General features: G+C 41.2%; 3 protein-coding genes across 6 annotated transcripts; 2 read left to right on the forward strand and 1 right to left on the reverse strand.

Annotated features, from left to right (window-relative positions):
* The first annotated feature begins 1,847 nt into the window (after positions 1-1,847).
* On the forward strand, positions 1,848-18,566 carry LOC145478046 (uncharacterized). 4 transcript variants are annotated; one of them, XM_081455939.1, is made up of 10 exons: positions 1,848-2,551; positions 2,719-2,779; positions 2,876-2,902; positions 3,035-3,061; positions 8,324-8,358; positions 8,521-8,574; positions 9,368-9,421; positions 10,070-10,150; positions 10,314-10,356; positions 16,764-18,566. In XM_081455939.1, the coding sequence occupies exons 1-10, from the start codon at positions 2,465-2,467 to the stop codon at positions 17,837-17,839; spliced, it is 1,545 nt and encodes a 514-aa protein (XP_081312065.1). In that variant the 5' UTR covers positions 1,848-2,464; the 3' UTR covers positions 17,840-18,566. The 4 variants fall into 4 exon arrangements, with proteins under 4 accessions (XP_081312065.1, XP_081312063.1, XP_081312066.1 ...); XM_081455937.1 differs by having other exon boundaries at positions 8,324-8,574; XM_081455940.1 differs by lacking the exon at positions 8,521-8,574.
* Positions 4,943-8,358, forward strand: LOC145478047 (uncharacterized). Its single transcript, XM_081455942.1, has 2 exons — positions 4,943-5,011; positions 5,823-8,358. Exon 2 carries the CDS (start codon positions 6,167-6,169, stop codon positions 7,865-7,867), a length of 1,701 nt encoding a protein of 566 aa, XP_081312068.1. The 5' UTR covers positions 4,943-5,011; positions 5,823-6,166; the 3' UTR covers positions 7,868-8,358.
* On the reverse strand, positions 10,758-11,641 carry LOC145480097 (uncharacterized). Its single transcript, XM_081458567.1, has 2 exons — positions 11,048-11,641; positions 10,758-10,962 (listed from the first exon to the last, which is right to left on the reverse strand). Exons 1-2 carry the CDS (start codon positions 11,455-11,457, stop codon positions 10,758-10,760), a joined length of 615 nt encoding a protein of 204 aa, XP_081314693.1. The 5' UTR covers positions 11,458-11,641.
* Positions 18,567-19,923: the final 1,357 nt, after the last annotated feature.

Consider the following 19,923-nt stretch of genomic DNA (forward strand, 5'->3'; position numbering starts at 1 on the left):
TCTGATAAGGTTAAAGTAACATTTCAAGAATATTATCAGATAATTTTCTCGTAGATCCGTTCGGAGTCATTTCTTTATTTACTATCTTTTCTTTTTTTTTTGTACCGACAAACTTGATGAAATAGTTGGGAATTCACATCTGAATAAGTTAAATCAGGAGACTTCAGCTCTCAAAGGTCCGCACAGTTATCGAAAGACTGGCTCCGTGAGAAGGTAAGCTTAATTTAATATTGCTTTCAACCGACAACAGTATTGTTGAATCGATCACAAAATTCTATCTAACCTGATCACATAATGCACATCTGGTTATCTAAGTTGAAAAATTCAGTAAGGTTTTTATAATTAAGCCCGTGAAGTTTTCATGAAATTGCTAAACTGCCAGAAAAATTGATATTTTTGGCCACTGACATAATCGAACGAGCCTTGTCAGTTCGACAATTTATACAAAGTAAAATTTTGTAGCTATCAGGAGAGAACATTTTATCGTCTCGCAGCTTCTAAGGAACGCAAACTTACTGTTAATTTGCCACTTAACATTTTCTTTTCTCCAATGATCACTGCTGCTTTCTTCTGCGAAGCCGGGTGAAAGGCTGTCCTTCGACCAACTCCGTGTACACTTTGAACTGTCACGATTTGACTGCTATTATTGTGATCTTTTCTGAAAGACCGCTGTAGAACCTTTTCTGTTTCCCGATGATGATAACCTCATGGCTGTTAAATAGTTCGCACGCACGCTTCTTTCACAGACATTGCCAACCGAAAAGTTTCAATAATAAATTAAGTGAATAATGATTAGACGGCATGGATACGTTTTCAACAAACAATAGGTTTATTTATTATTCTTTTGCAAGTTTTCACGTTTCCACGTACTGATGGACAGAGGACGTTTTTTCACAGGGTTGGAAATGTACATGATTTATTTTTTCCTTTCGTAAGAGACTGAGTCTTCAGTAAGATACAAGTAGTAAGAAATTGACAGTTTCTCCAATGTTCGTGAGTACAGGATTCACCGAATTACTAGATCTAAATGAGAATATCGTCGTTGTTTGAATGTTGTCAGTCCACGACAAGCGTGATTTCTTTTAACGCAAGTCTACAATCGCATTTCATTCGCCTTCGCTAAAATCACTTTATGTTTACGCAATTCTCACACAAATAGCCCAGAAAAAATCTGTTGCTTTTGATGTATGGCAATGTAGTCGAAATATAACCTGCGGCCACTGAGGCGCTCTTATTTTTGTTATTTTCCCCTCTCTCTTTCTCCGCCGCGAATTAAGAACGCCTCAGATCGCATCACTGCTACCATCAAATATGCCAGCGAGATTTCTGCGGCTTAGAAGCGGCTATTTTCATTACTTTACCCATAAAATGTACCTAAATGCCCTACATAGTGTAAATAAAAGAACTGAATTGAATTGAAAATCTGACATATGCATGTCCTTAGGATTTTCATGCAGTCAAAGGGTTAACGAGAACGTCACCAAACAAAAGGTTTAATGAGGAAAACAATAGCTGTTCACGTGCGTTATAAATCTTTGTACATTTCTTTACCGTCCTCTGCAAAACAAAAGGGAGGTTAAGGAAACCACGACGACGACGGCAACGAGAACGTCATCAAACGAAAGGTTTAATGAGAAAAATAATAGCTGTGCACGTGTACACGTGTCTTTGTACATTTCTTTGCCGTCCTCTGCAAAACGACAACGTGAAATGACCAAGTTCTGCGTAGTCTGAGGAACGCGAACGACGGCGACTAATTTTCCGCATTACTATTTGAAATTTGAACGCGGTCATTACATATTTAGCCTGAGCACGTTTTTCAGAGCCATTGGCGTACAGAACAGATTTGGACAGTTGAGACTTTCGCTTGTAAAATATAAATTCATTTTTTACTAGGTATCGTCCTCGGCGTCGGCGTCGTCGTTGCTTGAGCTCCCTTAGTGGAAGATTACTGTATTACAATTGGAAGTAAATTTAAACGCTTAAGAATGAACCATTATATTTTGAAGGGGGGTTGGGAAACTGCCCAAAAAAGCGCATGGAGGACAACCGAGGGCAGTAAAGACATATGTGGAACAAATCGGATGAAAAATCTTTACAGACGAAAGGTTAAACAATTCATTCTGTTTATTGATTGCTATACACTCTGGGAACCGCTATTGATGAGAATTTAGCGGTTCGTCAAAACAATGTACCCTTCTCCTCCTCCTTTATTCTCCTCATCAGACTTCTTTATAGAGTGTCAATATTGTAAGGAGAAATACGATGTAAATCGCTTTTGAATAAGGTAGCGCATGATGTGAACACGTCAATTGTGCATTGTGTTCCACTAATGATGTAAGCACCATGAAACAAAAGGTATTCCAGGTCGAATTTTCGTGTTCTAAATAAGTAAACAAAGTCGGAAAACTCTTTTCAATTTAGCTGGCTAGTTCGTTTGTCAGTTTACAACAGAAGAGCAAGAATGGCAATGTTTCGCTTGTTCTTTTTGTTGGCTTTTGTATTTTTCTTGGGTTCCTCCGTTACTCCGCAGAACAAACCTTCAAACCGGGTAATTACAAAAGTAAACCTTTCGTCATTTGAGAATTTGTGAAAGTTGCAGAGTAGCAATGTTTTTGTCTCATGTGAAATCCGCTTCTATTTGTCTAAACTGTAATATTTTAATGTACTCTGCTAGAAAGGTTTATCTTCTTATTTCCAAAATATTCTTTTAATTAGAGTACCGGCGCCACAATCAAACCAAACTACTGTGAACCACAAACTGTATGCAGTAAAGATGGTAAGTCAAAATTATCAAATATTCTTTAAGTTTAGATTCTGCGAACGAGAACACTTTACTTATAAGGTCATATCTATTGATATTTTTTTTTGAAAGGAAAAGATGGAAAAGATGGACAAAACGGTGAGATTTTCAATAATTATAATCTGCTATTTTATCGTGAAAAGCTTTTTATTCCTAATACTGAATCAATCAGACTACGTTTGACAATAATTTGTTTCTCACTAACAGAACTGCAATTTGTTTTCCACACAGGAAAAGATGGTCGTGATGGAATAAACGGTGATGTAGCCATTTTTTAGTAAATTTGAAGCGAAAATATTCATAATTTTGATCCATTGCGAAACTAATCATGTCTACAGTATGCCGATTAAAAACATTCCTGTCTAACTAGAACAAAAGCAAACAAATATTACTAAAATGTCGAGGAAAAGGTTGTTGTTATTCATCGTGGTAGATGCAATAATAAAGTGTATTATCGTTTGTCTCACGATGTAGTCACTTGAGATGTAGATCGCGACGTTTCGACTGCTTACTGCTAGTCTTCTTCAGGCGATAAGGTCGACTGATTGCACGGTATCATTTACATCACAAAGGTCGGCTGTGATTGGTGCATTTCGATCCTCCTATTGTTCCATTATTCCGGCGAGTAGCTGTTCCCTCAGTGGTCCGCTGTTGTACCGTTCTCCTGTTGTTGTGTTTCTTGATCGTGGGTATCCATGCTTCAGGAATTTCAATTCCACTATCCCTGTTGATGTTGTTAGGGTGAAGTCTTATGTGAATAGCTTCCTTGACCCTACGTGTGTACCAGTGAGGATCTCGATCAATAAACTTGACCTCATTCCAGATAGGATAGTGGCCGGTCTCGTGGGTGTGTTCAGAAACGGCGGAGGTCTGGGTTCGGGCGAGTCGTATATCCCTGTCGTGTTCTTTGATCCTCTCCTGCATAGATCTCTCTGTTTCCCCGATGTAGACTTTGCCGCACTCACAGGGAATCCTGTAGACAACACCATCTTGTTTAGCCGGGTTGACGGTGTCCTTTGGTCGCACTAAGTGTGACCGAAGTGTCGTGTCGGACTTAAAGACGGTGCGAATGCCTTGTTGTTCTAGGCAGCGGCGGAGAGACTCCGAAACTCCTTGGACATAAGGTAAAACGGCGGTGGATTTAAATTCCGCGACAGGCTCTCTTCTTGGGGTTGTTCGTGCCTTTGTGATCTTCTGTACAAAAGAGGAGGGATATCCGTTAGAAACAAGTACAGATGACAGATGTTTCTTCTCTCCAGCGATTACTGATGGTTTGGTGACGAGACGTTTAGCCCGGTCGTACAGACACTTCACAATACCGCGCTTTACTGAACGAGGGTGGTGTGAATCATACACTAGGTACTGATCAGGTTCTCTGTAAACTGACGTGTCGAGAAAGGCGATCTTGTTGTTGTTCTCGATCTCCATGGTGAAACGGATTGATGGTTGTTGACTGCTCAGGTGTTGCAGGAAGACGTCAACTCTATCCCGATCCAGGATGGTGAAAGTATCATCTACGTAGCGTTTCCAGATCTTAGGCTTGCAAGGTGCGGACTCTATTGCTTGTTCTTCAAATATCTCCATGTAGAGATTAGCAATAACCGCGGATACAGGGCTCCCCCTGGCTGTGCCGTCTCGTTGTTCGTAAATCGATCCGTTGTACTGGAAGTACGTAGATCTTAATACGAAATTCAAGAGGTCCGCGATTTGAACTGGTGTAAGTGTCGTGCGGTCAGCCAGGCCTGCGTCGTTCTCCATTTTTTGTAGCGCGGCTTGTACGGCGCCCTCGATCGGTACGTTGGTAAACAGTGACTCTACGTCGAAAGACACCATGATCTCGTGGTCCTGGATCTCTTCACTGGCGATGGTGGAAGCGAAGTCAGTTGAGTTCTTCACTGTGAAGTTCGAGTTACCTGCAAGAGGAGATAATACGTTAGCCAAGAAAGCAGACAGGTCGTATGCAAAGGTGTTGACACACGACACAATTGGCCTAAGCGGTGTGTCGGCCTTGTGGATCTTCGGCAAACCATAGATCCTAGGTGGTTGTTTGTGTCGAGGTCTGATCTTATTATAAACCGCCTCTGATATGAGTCCACTCCGTTTCAGGGTTAGCAGCTTCTCAGATAGCTTCCGGGTCAAGCGGTCTGTCGGATCTTTGTTGAGCAGCTGGTACGGTCCGGAATCAATTAGCGCTGACATTTTTGCGTGGTATGTGTCAGCGTCCAGGATTACGCTAGCGTGTCCTTTGTCGGCCGGAAGGACCATGATTCAGTTGTCCTCTTTTAAGCTTTTAAGAGCCTCCTGCTGTTCCTTCGTGATGTTGGACGTGGGTGGTTGTGCCTGTTGAAGGATGGTGTTGACGGATCTCCTGACTGTGTCTGCTCGCTCCGCGTCTAGTGGCCTGACTGCCGACTCAATTCTGGCGATGATCTCGGTGGCTGGGACGCTCGTAGGAGTCACGGCGAAATTTAGACCTTTCTTCAGTAGGGACACCTCAGCTTCGTTAAGGGTCCTGGATGACAAGTTGATAACCCACTTTGTTTTGTCGCGATCTACATCTCAAGTGACTACATCGTGAGACAAACGATAATACACTTTATTATCGCATCTACCACGATGAATAACAATAACCTTTTCCTCGACATTGACCAGAAATATGGGCGCACAGCCCTAAGGTTGATTCGTCGACATGAGCGTTGCTCTCGCAAGCTCGCACGCTATACCAACCATCTCACCTTTCTCACAAGGTGTATTAAGAACCACATTGTTCCAAGAGATCTGCAAGTTCGGCCGCCAGTTCCCACCAGAGGCGCACGCAGAGTCGCTGAACTAGCATCCATGAGATTCCTGAGGGAAAGAATCAGACTGACGCAGAGAGCCAAGGTAGATACGAAGAAAGAAGCCGACTCAACAGCACAGAGCATAACATCTGCTCTTTCTGCGGATGACGCTGCAGAGGTACTCGACAAGGTTAAATCCACTACCCAGCGAGTCTTTAATACCACCAAAGACCGTCAAGAGCGCAATTTTGAGAAACTTTTGCGAGAGAAACAGTCTTCTGTTTTTCCTACAACTTTTGTTGACAAAACAAAGTGGGTTATCAACTTGTCATCCAGGACCCTTAACGAAGCTGAGGTGTCCCTACTGAAGAAAGGTCTAAATTTCGCCGTGACTCCTACGAGCGTCCCAGCCACCGAGATCATCGCCAGAATTGAGTCGGCAGTCAGGCCACTAGACGCGGAGCGAGCAGACACAGTCAGGAGATCCGTCAACACCATCCTTCAACAGGCACAACCACCCACGTCCAACATCACGAAGGAACAGCAGGAGGCTCTTAAAAGCTTAAAAGAGGACAACTGAATCATGGTCCTTCCGGCCGACAAAGGACACGCTAGCGTAATCCTGGACGCTGACACATACCACGCAAAAATGTCAGCGCTAATTGATTCCGGACCGTACCAGCTGCTCAACAAAGATCCGACAGACCGCTTGACCCGGAAGCTATCTGAGAAGCTGCTAACCCTGAAACGGAGTGGACTCATATCAGAGGCGGTTTATAATAAGATCAGACCTCGACACAAACAACCACCTAGGATCTATGGTTTGCCGAAGATCCACAAGGCCGACACACCGCTTAGGCCAATTGTGTCGTGTGTCAACACCTTTGCATACGACCTGTCTGCTTTCTTGGCTAACGTATTATCTCTTCTTGCAGGTAACTCGAACTTCACAGTGAAGAACTCAACTGACTTCGCTTCCACCATCGCCAGTGAAGAGATCCAGGACCACGAGATCATGGTGTCTTTCGACGTAGAGTCACTGTTTACCAACGTACCGATCGAGGGCGCCGTACAAGCCGCGCTACAAAAAATGGAGAACGACGCAGGCCTGGCTGACCGCACGACACTTACACCAGTTCAAATCGCGGACCTCTTGAATTTCGTATTAAGATCTACGTACTTCCAGTACAACGGATCGATTTACGAACAACGAGACGGCACAGCCAGGGGGAGCCCTGTATCCGCGGTTATTGCTAATCTCTACATGGAGATATTTGAAGAACAAGCAATAGAGTCCGCACCTTGCAAGCCTAAGATCTGGAAACGCTACGTAGATGATACTTTCACCATCCTGGATCGGGATAGAGTTGACGTCTTCCTGCAACACCTGAGCAGTCAACAACCATCAATCCGTTTCACCATGGAGATCGAGAACAACAACAAGATCGCCTTTCTCGACACGTCAGTTTACAGAGAACCTGATCAGTACCTAGTGTATGATTCACACCACCCTCGTTCAGTAAAGCGCGGTATTGTGAAGTGTCTGTACGACCGGGCTAAACGTCTCGTCACCAAACCATCAGTAATCGCTGGAGAGAAGAAACATCTGTCATCTGTACTTGTTTCTAACGGATATCCCTCCTCTTTTGTACAGAAGATCACAAAGGCACGAACAACCCCAAGAAGAGAGCCTGTCGCGGAATTTAAATCCACCGCCGTTTTACCTTATGTCCAAGGAGTTTCGGAGTCTCTCCGCCGCTGCCTAGAACAACAAGGCATTCGCACCGTCTTTAAGTCCGACACGACACTTCGGTCACACTTAGTGCGACCAAAGGACACCGTCAACCCGGCTAAACAAGATGGTGTTGTCTACAGGATTCCCTGTGAGTGCGGCAAAGTCTACATCGGGGAAACAGAGAGATCTATGCAGGAGAGGATCAAAGAACACGACAGGGATATACGACTCGCCCGAACCCAGACCTCCGCCGTTTCTGAACACACCCACGAGACCGGCCACTATCCTATCTGGAATGAGGTCAAGTTTATTGATCGAGATCCTCACTGGTACACACGTAGGGTCAAGGAAGCTATTCACATAAGACTTCACCCTAACAACATCAACAGGGATAGTGGAATTGAAATTCCTGAAGCATGGATACCCACGATCAAGAAACACAACAACAGGAGAACGGTACAACAGCGGACCACTGAGGGAACAGCTACTCGCCGGAATAATGGAACAATAGGAGGATCGAAATGCACCAATCACAGCCGACCTTTGTGATGTAAATGATACCGTGCAATCAGTCGACCTTATCGCCTGAAGAAGACTAGCAGTAAGCAGTCGAAACGTCGCGATCTACATCTCAAGTGACTACATCGTGAGACAAACGATAATACACTTTATTATTACTAAAATGTAACCACAACACATATTAACACAATTACAATTTCATAGAGAGGTCAACAAATTATATAATCAGAGTCGTACGGTTGACAAAATAAAAAGTCAAATAATGAAACTTACATTGAATTGTTAGCCAAACAGATTTTAATATCTTCCTGTGATAATCGATTTAGGACGCTAAACAATAAAAATGTTTTCGGCAAACCAGTAGTAGTGTTATTGAAAAACGATCCGAGCCACGAACAGAAAAGGGTGCAATTTAAGACATATCAGTGAAAATGTTTTTAAATGATCTTTAATATTATGTTTACTACAAATCATTAATCGGAACAGGACGTGACGGACGCGATGGGACAAATGGAGCAAAGGTTGGTAACTTTTTTTGTGTTACTACAGTTTCATTCCAATATCAGAGACAAAAAATATGCCATAAATCACAACCTACAAGATGTAGAATTTTGATTGCGGACATTCCACTTTCAAGCAAAGATAGTTCGTTACCATGGTTACTAGGTGATTTTTTTTTCCAGGGAGATAAAGGTGACACAGGGTTGAGGGGACAGGATGGAAATGCTGGCGTCAAGGTGAACTGTACTTGTAACTTAAAATTTAAGTCTAATCCATTGCCAAATGCAGGAATGAATTAATAATTCATTTAATAAAGGAGTTTAACGTATACGTACAGTCAGCTTTCTAAAAAGGTTTCTCACATAAACATAACTATAAAGTGCTACCAGTGCTTGTTTTCTTTACAAGAATTTGTTGTATTAAATAGAAATCCGATTTCTATAAATGTTATCGGCAAAATCTTAATCATAATATCCCAAAGTACCTTATTTAGTTTACACTGACTTTTAGGCTTTTCCACAAATTTTCGGATATTTTGGGGGATATTCAAAAGTTTCCGAGATACTTTTAAGATATTTAGAAAAATTTGGGATATTTGGAAATATTCATAGCTTATTTGGCGAAGCCCAGTGTTTACCTCGCTATTTTCTTGAGACAGTACTCAGTTTCCAAGTTCAGCGATTTCCCACTTGAAAAATCTATTCCAATTATTTCTGATCACTACGAGTACACGCAATTTTTCAAAACGACGGATGCTGATCACAATAAGACGCCTGAACCTTCTTCCTCTGCTCCTTTTTCTACTGCAAAAAAAATGAAACACTTTTCCCCAAAATGATTCAAAATCGGTTCATTTTTAAAACAAAGATAAGGGATATTTAGAGGGTAATCGAGATTTTTTGCAAACTAAGGCGATTTTACGTAATATTTGTGGAAAGGCCTACTAAGGACTTTCAAAGCGTCATTACCATAAGGTGTGGGTTGCCTAAATTCTGTTAACTTAATTGCATTAATTTCTATCTTTTCTAGGGCGAAAAAGGAGAACCAGGAGTAAGAGGAAAGGATGGTAGTTTTAGTACAAAAGTAAGTTCCATTGTTCCTTAGATTAGAACCAGGACTAAAAAAGAGGATGGTAATTTTAGTACAAAAGTAAGTTCCATTCAGTCCCTTAGTTTTACTTTAGAACCAGGACTAAGAGGAAAGGATGGAAATTTTAGTACAAAAGTAAGTTCCATTGTTCCTTAGATTAGAACCAGGACTAAAAGAAAAGGATGGTAATTTTAATACAAAAGTAAGTTCCATTGTCCCTTGGTTTTACTTTAGAACCAGGACTAAGAGGAAAGGATGGCAATTTTAGTACAAAAGTAAGTTCCATTGTCCCTTAGTTTAGAACCAGGACTAAGACGAAAGAATGGTAATCTTAATGCGAAAATAGATTTCTTACTCCTTTCCTTCCACGTTGATTAGCAAAAAATAAGAAATGATATCCGGTTTGCTGTAAGATAAAACAGGGCAAAGATTGTTTCAAGATATTGTATGTCGTGTATCATAACACGATCACATGTATGAGTATCGTTTAGTGTTATCTCAGTAGAACTGAAAATTATGCTGATCATTTTTGTGCTCAGCGAAGTCAAATTCTTATGAAGCGCTGGCAATGAAAAATAATCGTTTAGATGTCAAAGGTACGTTGGTGGACCTAATTGACTTTCATTGTTATTCTTGATTGAGGGTGAGAAAGGATCTACTGGAGAAAAAGGAACACGTGGAGGAAAGGGGCAGAAAGGAATGCCGGGAACATGTGACAATCAGGTAGTGATCCAGTAAAGGTATTGAGAGGACTATGCGAATGAGGTTGATCATGTTCTTTATCGCTATTACTTGCAATTTAGGGCATAACAATATAAATATAGATGGAAATGATGTTTAGTTTCCTTGTGGTGTGTAAAGCTGGATTTTTCTTTATTCTTTGTAGGCATCCTCTTCATCTTCTGGAAAACCATCATGTTGTACAACTGGTAAGACAAGTTTATCGTTCGTTTTGTTTAAAGAACTCATATTGCTTTTAGATAGCATTGGGTTTATTAATAAAAAAACTTTTAAAACAAGCGAGTTTATTTTGGTAGTCTTTTGAAAACGTAGACAAATTTTGACACTTGAAATAATTTTCTCAAATTCGTTAATTATTCATGTGCTGATGACCCAATCAGCTTGCATCAATTGGGTCAGGTGCATGTATTTTGATACCCAATGAACATACCGATCAAGACACATTCGATTAGTTCAAAAACTGATCAAGACACTGATCAAGAAACGAATTTTAATCAGTGTTAATATTGAATATAGTATATTTGCCACTTCAATCATTACTTACAACAACAATACGGCAAGATATTATTCTTTCTTAGACACCGTTACATTAATTGTACAGTTTTTGAATTTTCCTTTCTGGAAAACATAACGACTTAGCTGATGTAGTTCCCAGCAATTTCTTCTCCCAGAATGTTGCTTCTTCTTGCTCGCTCACAAACTCCTTGTCCTCCTTCTTGCACTTAATATGAAGCCCTTCTCGAACGCCATCCTTCATCTCGGCATCTGAGCAACGTCGGAACAGGACAAATCTTCGTAAAACAACACACCAAATTCAATTCCCAAAACAGTGCATTTTAAAATTCAGAACAATGCGGTCTAAAAGTTGTTAATTATCTTTTGTCACTAGCGTCCAGAGGATTCAAAGCTTCGGATCCATTTTTCTCCTCCAAATAACGCTTGAGAGCACAAATGATACCATAAACAGTCTTGGGAGAGTATCTTCCACCGGACTTTTTACCTACCTCCATCACGAATTTTGACAACCAATAGTTCAGCGACAGAGCGTCCATTCCGGCAATATCTGCGCTCAGTGCGGTAACCTTGTGTAAATCGTAGTCCTTGAAGAGACCACCACAATCTAACACCGGAACTTTAACCTCTCTTAACCTCTGCCATTCGACAAAAATGCTCACAGCCCACCTGTTTTTATACTTAGTTGAAGCTGGAACGGCGTCATTCACCAGAACATTTTCTTGAGAAGAAGTTTTAGGAACGCGAAATCGTTCTGATCCGGACTCGACCTCCATCACGCAGCGCAATGTTAATCTACCAGAAAACCCGCCCGCATCGCCGCATATTCAATATTCATTTCATTTACATGTACCACGAATAAGAAACAAACAATAGCCTATTGAGCACCCCTTCTAATTACCTATTCTTCGGAAATAATTCTACTAGATTTTCACACTAGTTTGAGAAGCCAGGTCAAAAACTCGTACTTCGTTTTTCATCAGGGGTTCCAAACACCTCGAAACAATAAAAGCACTCCGCCTTCGGCGTCGTGCTTTCAGCCGTTTCTCGGTGTTTGGAACTCCTAATGAAAAACTCGCACTTCTTTTTGACCTATTACTTGTCCTGTTTTTCTTTATGTCATTTACCCTCCTCAGAAATAATTCGTGGCTTTTGTCAGTAAGATCGACCTAAAGGTATCGAAAACCCAAGGAAAATCACTATTTTCCTGGATAAAGCAGTGCTCGACGACACCAACAACAACAACCTTTAAAGGCCGAGACACACTATGCGACAAATCGCTGCGACACATCGCTGCGACAAGTCGCCTCGTCTGCACTGCTGCTGCGACAAGTCGCTGCGACAAGTCGCTGCGACAAGACACTTGTTCTGTGCACGCAAGCGAATTTGGAAGAGGGAAAATGTGAACTAGTCTTGCAAATTTAACATGGCGGACCAGCGAGTACAGCGAAGTTCAAACAAAAAGAAGCTTTTAGTTCTGTTTATGATGCTGTTAGAATATAAACACGTCGAAAGAAGATGCTGGACACGACAATGGGTGTCAAGAAGAGAAGAAAGAGAGGCTTATTCACTTCTGGAGTAAATTTCTCCCATAGTCTTTATGATTTCTATCCCACAGGACTCTATTTTCTTTATAAAACTCGATTACCATTCTACTTGTTGTTAAATTCCATCCTGAAGGGAAAGAAACCTCGGATTGCTCAGGTTGTTTATCTTGTTCCACATGTTCGGTCGCCATTTTGAATGGTTTTTCTGAGGGATCATGGGAAAATCACTGACGCTCCCTCATTGGTTGATTTAAATTTTGTCGCAGACGCGTACTCACGCTGCGACAAGGCTGCTTGCGCTTATTTTGTAGCTGCGATATGTCACATGAATTCAAACCAGTTTGAATTCGTGCGATAGCTCGCAGCGACAATGACTTTCACATGTCACATAAGGCGATTTGTTGCAGCAACCTGTCGCGGCGACGTGTCGCAGTGATTTGTCGCACAGTGTGTCTCAGCCTTGATTGTACTAGTTGTTACAAAAGCTTTTATAGAGAGGAAAACAAGTTCAGACATTGGCGTCCGTGCAGTCCGTGACGAGTGCTGGCCTTTGTTCCACTTCTGACGTCATCCCCTTTGACCAAAATTGGCATCACTGATAGTAATACTCAAGTTCTGCAGGAGGAATAGATCTTTCCGAAGAAACCCAGATTAGAGTAATTGGGTCAATTTAGCCTGAGGATGCACCAAAGTCACCAAAATGATCATAAATTTTAGTGAAAAGCTCAGAACAGAATTTCCCTAATTTACATTTGGCTACTCTGTGGTACGAATGTGATGCTTTCTCAGGAATTCCTGAACAATTCACGAATTTGGGAATTCATGAAGCAAGCCCAGAAGAAGGTCAACCACTGCAGTAAAAAGAAAAGAAAAGGAGAAAAAGGAAAGGCGAAAGAAAAAAACGAAAACCTAAAGTTCTCGTCCAAAATTTTGATTTGTGCGCCGGGCCTAAAAAACAGTCCTAAAACGAGATGCTACTGGTAAGAAAGGCCTCCATGTTGCACAAACGCCTATCTGAGTAAATTACAACTAATTTAGCTCAAATCCATGCTGAAAAATGTTTAAAATGTCAAAAAATTCGATTCGTTTTCGCCAAAAATCTCCAGGTGTCAGTGGATTGACCACGTGACCATATTTTTCAAAAGATAAGTCCTTTTGCCGAAAATTTTGGAAATCTATCAAAAGAAAGCTTAAAAACGTCACGAATGGCGGAAAATTTGGATTTTGGGTTTTTACATTAGATAGAGTACTGGCTGGCAGCCAATTAAGGTACTATATAACCGGATAGATAAACTGAAACAAAGGTCGGTTGACTATTGAGAACATTCCGTTTAATCTTGAAACTTTCTTAAGGTACTCGGAAATTTTGATAGATTCACATTTTTCCTGGAAAATATGTCCATTAAAAAAATATATCCATTATGTTTTATTCAGATTGTTAAAAAGTGAAAAAGGACCATTGGCATCCTTTCCAAACTTCGCCGTTACATTGTATTTGAATTTGCATAATTATAATAACTGACTGACTGACTGGCTGACTGACTAACTGGCTGACTGACTGACTGACTGGCTGACTGACTGACTGCCTCACTGACTGACTGACTGACTTACTGACTGGCTGACTGACTAACTGCCTCAGTGTCTGATTGACTGACTTGCTAGTTAGCTAGCTAGCCTGACCGACTGACTGACTGACTGACCGACTGACTGACTGCCTCACTGACTGACTGACTGACCAACTGACTGACTGGCTGGCTGACTGACTGACTGACTGCCTGCCTCACTGACTGACTGACTGACTTACTGACTGGCTGACGGACTACTGCCTCACTGATTGACTGACTAGCTAGTTAGCTAGCTACCTAGCTAGCCTGACCGACTGACTGACTGACTGACCGACTGAATGACTGCCTCACTGACTGACTGACTGACGGACTGACTGGCTGACTGGCTGACTGACTGACTGACTGACTGATTGACTGATTGACTGGCTGACTGACTGACTGACTGACTGACTGGCTGACTAACTGACTGACTGAGTGACTGGCTGACTCACTGACTTACTCACTGACTCACTGACTGACTGACTGACTAGCTCGTTAGCTAGCTAGCTAGCCTGACTGACTGACTGACTGACTGACTGACTGGCTGGCTGGCTGATTGACTGTCTCACTGACTGACTGACTGACTGATTGGTTGACCGACTGACTAAGTGACTGACTGACTGACTTGCTGACTGACTTAATGACTGACTGCCTCACTGACTGACTGACTGAATGACCAACTGACTGACTGGCTGACTGACTGACTGGCTGACTGACTGACGGACTGGCTGACTGACTGGTGGACTGGCTGACTGACTGATTGACTGACTGACTGACTGACTGACTGGCTAACTGGCTGACTGACTGGCTGCCTCACTGACTGACTGACTGACTGAGTAGCTGGCTAGCTAGCTGGCTAGCTAGCTAGCTAACCAACTAAACAAGTAAAGCAGAAGCTAAAACATTAGAGAAGACACTTCATAGCAGTCAACAGTGTGTTCTCCAAAGCTCTGTCTTAGGACCCGTATTGCTCAATATTTTCATTATTATGTCTCTTAATTATTGCCTTTCGGAATGACATAACTATTTGAAGGTTGAAAGCAAGAAACTGGAAAGGTTACATGAAAGAGTGCTCCGTTATCTATACAACGACCAGTCTTTTGAGACTGTTACTCTCACTGACTGTAATGGTTACAGCCTTGTTGCTCAGCGTATCCAGAATATGCTAATTCTCGTGTTTACAGTACTAAACAATTACCCAACAGAGTATTTGAAAGACCTGTTCAAGTTAAGAGTTAACACCAAAACTCTGAGAGAGATCAACAAGCCTCAAGTGTCTGAACCTAACATTACTGGCTTTGGCTTTAATCAGTAAGATGGCCGTTACTTGGAAAAGCATTTCTGACACCTTAATATCCTTGAACACAATGTCATCTTTTTACAAAGCTGTCCGCAGTCTTAGGTTTTAATTTGTAAGATATTTTTTAGATGTAAGAATCACTCTTAAAGTTCTACCATATAATTAAGTCTAATTTGTTCTGATTTTGCTTTTTTCTCCCTCCCTTTCTTTCTGAATTTTACTTTTCTATTACTTATTTCTCGGCAAATTAGTATACTCTATTGCTCAAGTCAAGTCAAGTCAATTTTATTACGTATATACACTCTGTTTGCATCAAGAATATGTGAATAAAACAGCTTTGTAATCATAGGGTTTGAGATTTTGCTACGGTTTTCCGGATGCGAAAACTTATCAGGACCTTCGAGAAACGGCCCCCAGGTGAAACGAAACATTCACATCGAACGCTTCCCCAGGAACTAATAAAACATGTTGAGAAGAGGCAACACACTATTCACATCCTGGAAGTAAGCGAACAAGGTGCAGAAAAAGATCAAATTTTATATCGGCCTTGAATATGACTGAAGAGTTTAGCAAAACCGGTGTCCACGGTCAAATTAATTACGGAGAAAAATACATGAGGAAATAGACCTACCAACCAGGGGTGAAATATTTATCTTTATTTATTTAGATAGATTATTTCATAATATCTATCACCAAAATTCTCCATCGTGATTGGCTCTCCGCGTGCCTATTTATCACGTAATCGTAGCTATAAAGAATTCTCCATCGTGATTGGTTCTCCGCGTGCCTATTTATCAAGTTATCGTATCTATAACAAAATTCTCCATCGTGATTGGTTCTCCGCGTGCCTATTTATTATGTAATAGAATCTATAACAAAATTCTTCATCGTGATTGGTTCTCCGAGTGCCTATTTATCAGTAATCGTATCTATAAAAATTCTCCATCGTGATTGGTTCTCCGCGCACCTATTAATCACGTAGTCGTATCTATAACAACATTATCCATCGTGATTGGTTCTCTGCGTGCCTATTTGTAATAGTAATTGGACCGAGTGGAGTGCAATTCAGGGAGTAATCACGCGAGTAATTTCAAAATCGGACGAGCGCGAAGCGCGAGGCCGATTTGAAATTACGAGCACGATTACTCCCTAAATTGTGCGACACGAGGTCAAATTACTAATCAATCGTATCTATAATAAATTTCGGAATTAAAAATATCTTTTGAGAACTTCTTTTGAGTGAAAATGTCAGTAACGCTTTTCAACCCACGTGATCGCGCGCCGATTACGCGACAAATAGGCGCGCGGAGAACCAATCACGATCGAGAATTTTGTTATAGTTACGATTAATCAAGTAATCGTATGTTTAACAAAATTCTCCAGCCTATTTATCTACCTACAACCCTGGTACGCCTACTTACACAATTTACAACAGTAATGCAAGTACTAGAGTCCATTACATTACCAACAAAGTAAAGTGAAAGTAAAAAGAACTAAACTGAGATATAAAAACTTCAAACAAAGAAGATAATATGCTAGAGGCCTAATCAGCCTCACCAACTCGAGTATAAATAAAGTTATCATGTATGTATGAAACAGTGCATTAACAGTGCAATATATTTTTTTTCCAGGATGCTCCTCTGGTTTACATTTCTTTGAAAAGGTCCAAGATCTACCAACCAGAGGAGCTAGAGATGTTGAACATTTCACCATTAATGGAAGTGTTTTTCTCGCTTTTGCCAACTATCATGGCGATATTAATAAATACAAGGCAAGTTCCATGATCTACAAGGTGAATGAACAGACCGGAAAATTTAATTTGTATCAGACCTTGCAAACAAGAGGTGCTTCTGGCCTTGAATACTTTTCAATCGCTGACAAACATTTTCTTGCCGTGGCAAATCATTACGACGGAACGTACCTACTTGACTCTGCAGTGTATCAGTGGAATGGACAGCGGTTTGTCGTCTTTCAGAAAATACCCACAAAGGGCGGGCACCACTTCACATTTTTTACAATTAATGGTGAAAACTATCTGACAGTAGCAAACTACTATGATATGAGTACACGGTCCATAAAGTCAGTGATCTACAAGTGGAGTAGCGGCAAGTTTAACAAGTTTCAGGAAATACCAACTGAAGGTGCCCTGGAATGTGCTGCATTTGTAATAAATAATGACACGTTTATCGCTTTTACCAACCATTACAACTCCAAACAGCAGTATTCAGTTCAGTCGACTGTGTTCAAGTCGTCAGGAGGACACTTTGCTAAACTGCAGTCTCTTCAGACATACGGCGCATATCGCGTGAACTCTGTTAACATCAATGGTCACACATTCCTCGCCTTTGCTAACTATTACTCTGGAAGTAGATACAACACCGACTCGTTTATTTACAAGTGGGATGGCAACAAGTTTGTTCTGTTCCAGTCCATTGCTACTCGTGGAGCCACGGCTTGGCATCCCTTTGTGATCGGCGGTCAAACGTTCTTGGGTGTGGCTAATTACCATGGTGACAGTCAAAAATACAACACTCAGTCAGTTGTGTACCAGGCCTTTGGAGCGCAGTTCATCAAGTACCAAGAGATTCCAACACACGGGGCACGTGACATGACAACATTTGAGTACAAAGGTCACACCTACCTGGCAGTGACAAACTATTACAATCAGAAATACAACATCAACAGCGCCTTGTACAAGTGGGTATAGAGATAGATACAGACGGTGTCGGATCCTGAAAAATGACCAAAGATAAAGAAAGCTTATGCATAATTTAAGGGGAACTTTCGCTGTCGCAGACTTGAGTAAACAAATCAGAAATCAGTAACTGTGAATTTTTTGTGATCACCTGGGAAAATGTGACAATCTTAAAAAGATGAAAAAGGAACATAAAAGATGATTTAAGAGAACTTGTAAGATCTAGTGGAGATAACCTTGGTATTTTTATGTAACAAAAACTTGATTGCTTGCGGATTACTAGTTTGATGGTTTGTTAATTGGCTTTAAATTAAATAATGATGTAGAGTTGGTCAAAGGCAATAAAAAGCTGTGCTTGGGACATAACTGACTTGTGTACTCCATTTTATGCTTATTTGCGCATTTCATGTTCATTACCGGTACAATTTTATTAACAAATTATCTAAAATATAGTTATGAGCATTAATGTATTTTTTTGAAAAAAATAACCACGCAGATAAAATGATTGGGTGTCTTTCATTCAAACAAGGCTGGACAAGATGATCTTTGTCATTATTTCTTTTGCAAATCAGCATTTGAACCATGGCGTATCGTCGCGAGGGTTGAAAATAAGAGTACGTTCAGAAAACCATTAAATGAAATAGTTCACATACGGGATATCATTCCTTTCTCTCCTTACATTAGTGACATTAGGTTTATTATCATGGCATCAATTTCCTCAGTGATTTATTTGACAAAGAAAAAGTCGACCGTGTTTTGCTATCTTATTGAAGTGCGAGCAAGGAAGTGACGAGAGCACCAAGCGCTGAAATGTTGGAGGGAAATTTTAAAAAACCAGCCGATTAGCACTGGCTGATAAGAGAAGTGCCTTGGAAACAATGATGAAGTAGGATGTGTCTCTCCAGCCGAACTCTTAAATAAACACCGAGCAAACGAAGACCGCGATAGTACAGGTCAGACGAAACATTGACATGGAACTAATAAAGCAAGTTGGGAAGCGGCAACACACTCGAAGTAAGCGAACACGGTGCGGAAAAAGACTGAAGAGGTTAGCCATAGTTAATATAGGGGAATGGTTATGAAGCCCGGCAAACACCAAAGGAGCAAAAAAGAAGCCGAGATTTACGTTGGAAGGTCTAGGACCGTGCTCAATCTTTTGATTTGCACTCATTCACCATGAATGAATTACGTTACCAAAACACTTCTGGTTAGTTCCTCGGTCAGAAGTAAACAACTATTGTATTCTGTGCACGGTCAAGACCAAAAGAGAGAACAAAAACAAAAAAGAACTTTGCCGGATTTCATAACCATTTCCCTGTATTAACTTTGGTCTAACAAACACTATAAGATATACAGTCGAATCTCCGGTGTCGACCACGTCTCCTTATTGCCCAGTTTTCCAAAATACCAAAAGTTTCCAAGTCAAATCACTGTACAGTAAATCTTCGAATTAGCGCCCGGTGCGCTTATTTCGAATTTAGGAGAAGACGGAGGGCGCTTATTCGAGGGGGGGGGGGGGCGGGGGGAGGGGGGAAGCGCTTATTTAATTTTTCCCAAATCGTGGCCTGACATGATCATTTTTTTAATACATCATCTGCTGTTTCTTGACATAAAAAGCTGATCCTAAAGTTTAAATCGCGGCCCCGTTAGTACTCAATGTGTTCAACGTGTTCACTTAACGTGTTCACAAACTGAAGCAATGTACAAATCTAATACTACCTATCTAATACTATACATCCTTTGTTGTCTCATTACTCGTCCACAAAATCGGGGGGAGGGAGGGAGGCGCTTATTCAAGGGGGGGGGCGCTTATTTTTAATTTCGGCCGATAGGAGGGGCGCTTATTCGATGGGGCGCTTATTCGAGGGGGCGCTAATTCGAAGATTTACGGTATTTAGAATCTCTTGTAAGTAAACACCTCTCTGACCACTGTCAGAGCTTAAAGTTTGAAATTTTCTTTTGCTTTTAAGCTCCCGTAAGCGACCATGGGAGACTGGAAATCGAATAATAAGGTGTTGTAACATCGCATTCCTGGATAGTACAAGAGACGGAAATTTCTTAATGGGAAGTGCCGTATTTTTACTCGAAATTGACTT

The sequence above is a fragment of the Orbicella franksi genome, chromosome 2, assembly GCF_964199315.1.
Source record: "Orbicella franksi chromosome 2, jaOrbFran1.1, whole genome shotgun sequence".
Classification (NCBI taxonomy): Eukaryota; Metazoa; Cnidaria; class Anthozoa; order Scleractinia; family Merulinidae; genus Orbicella; species Orbicella franksi.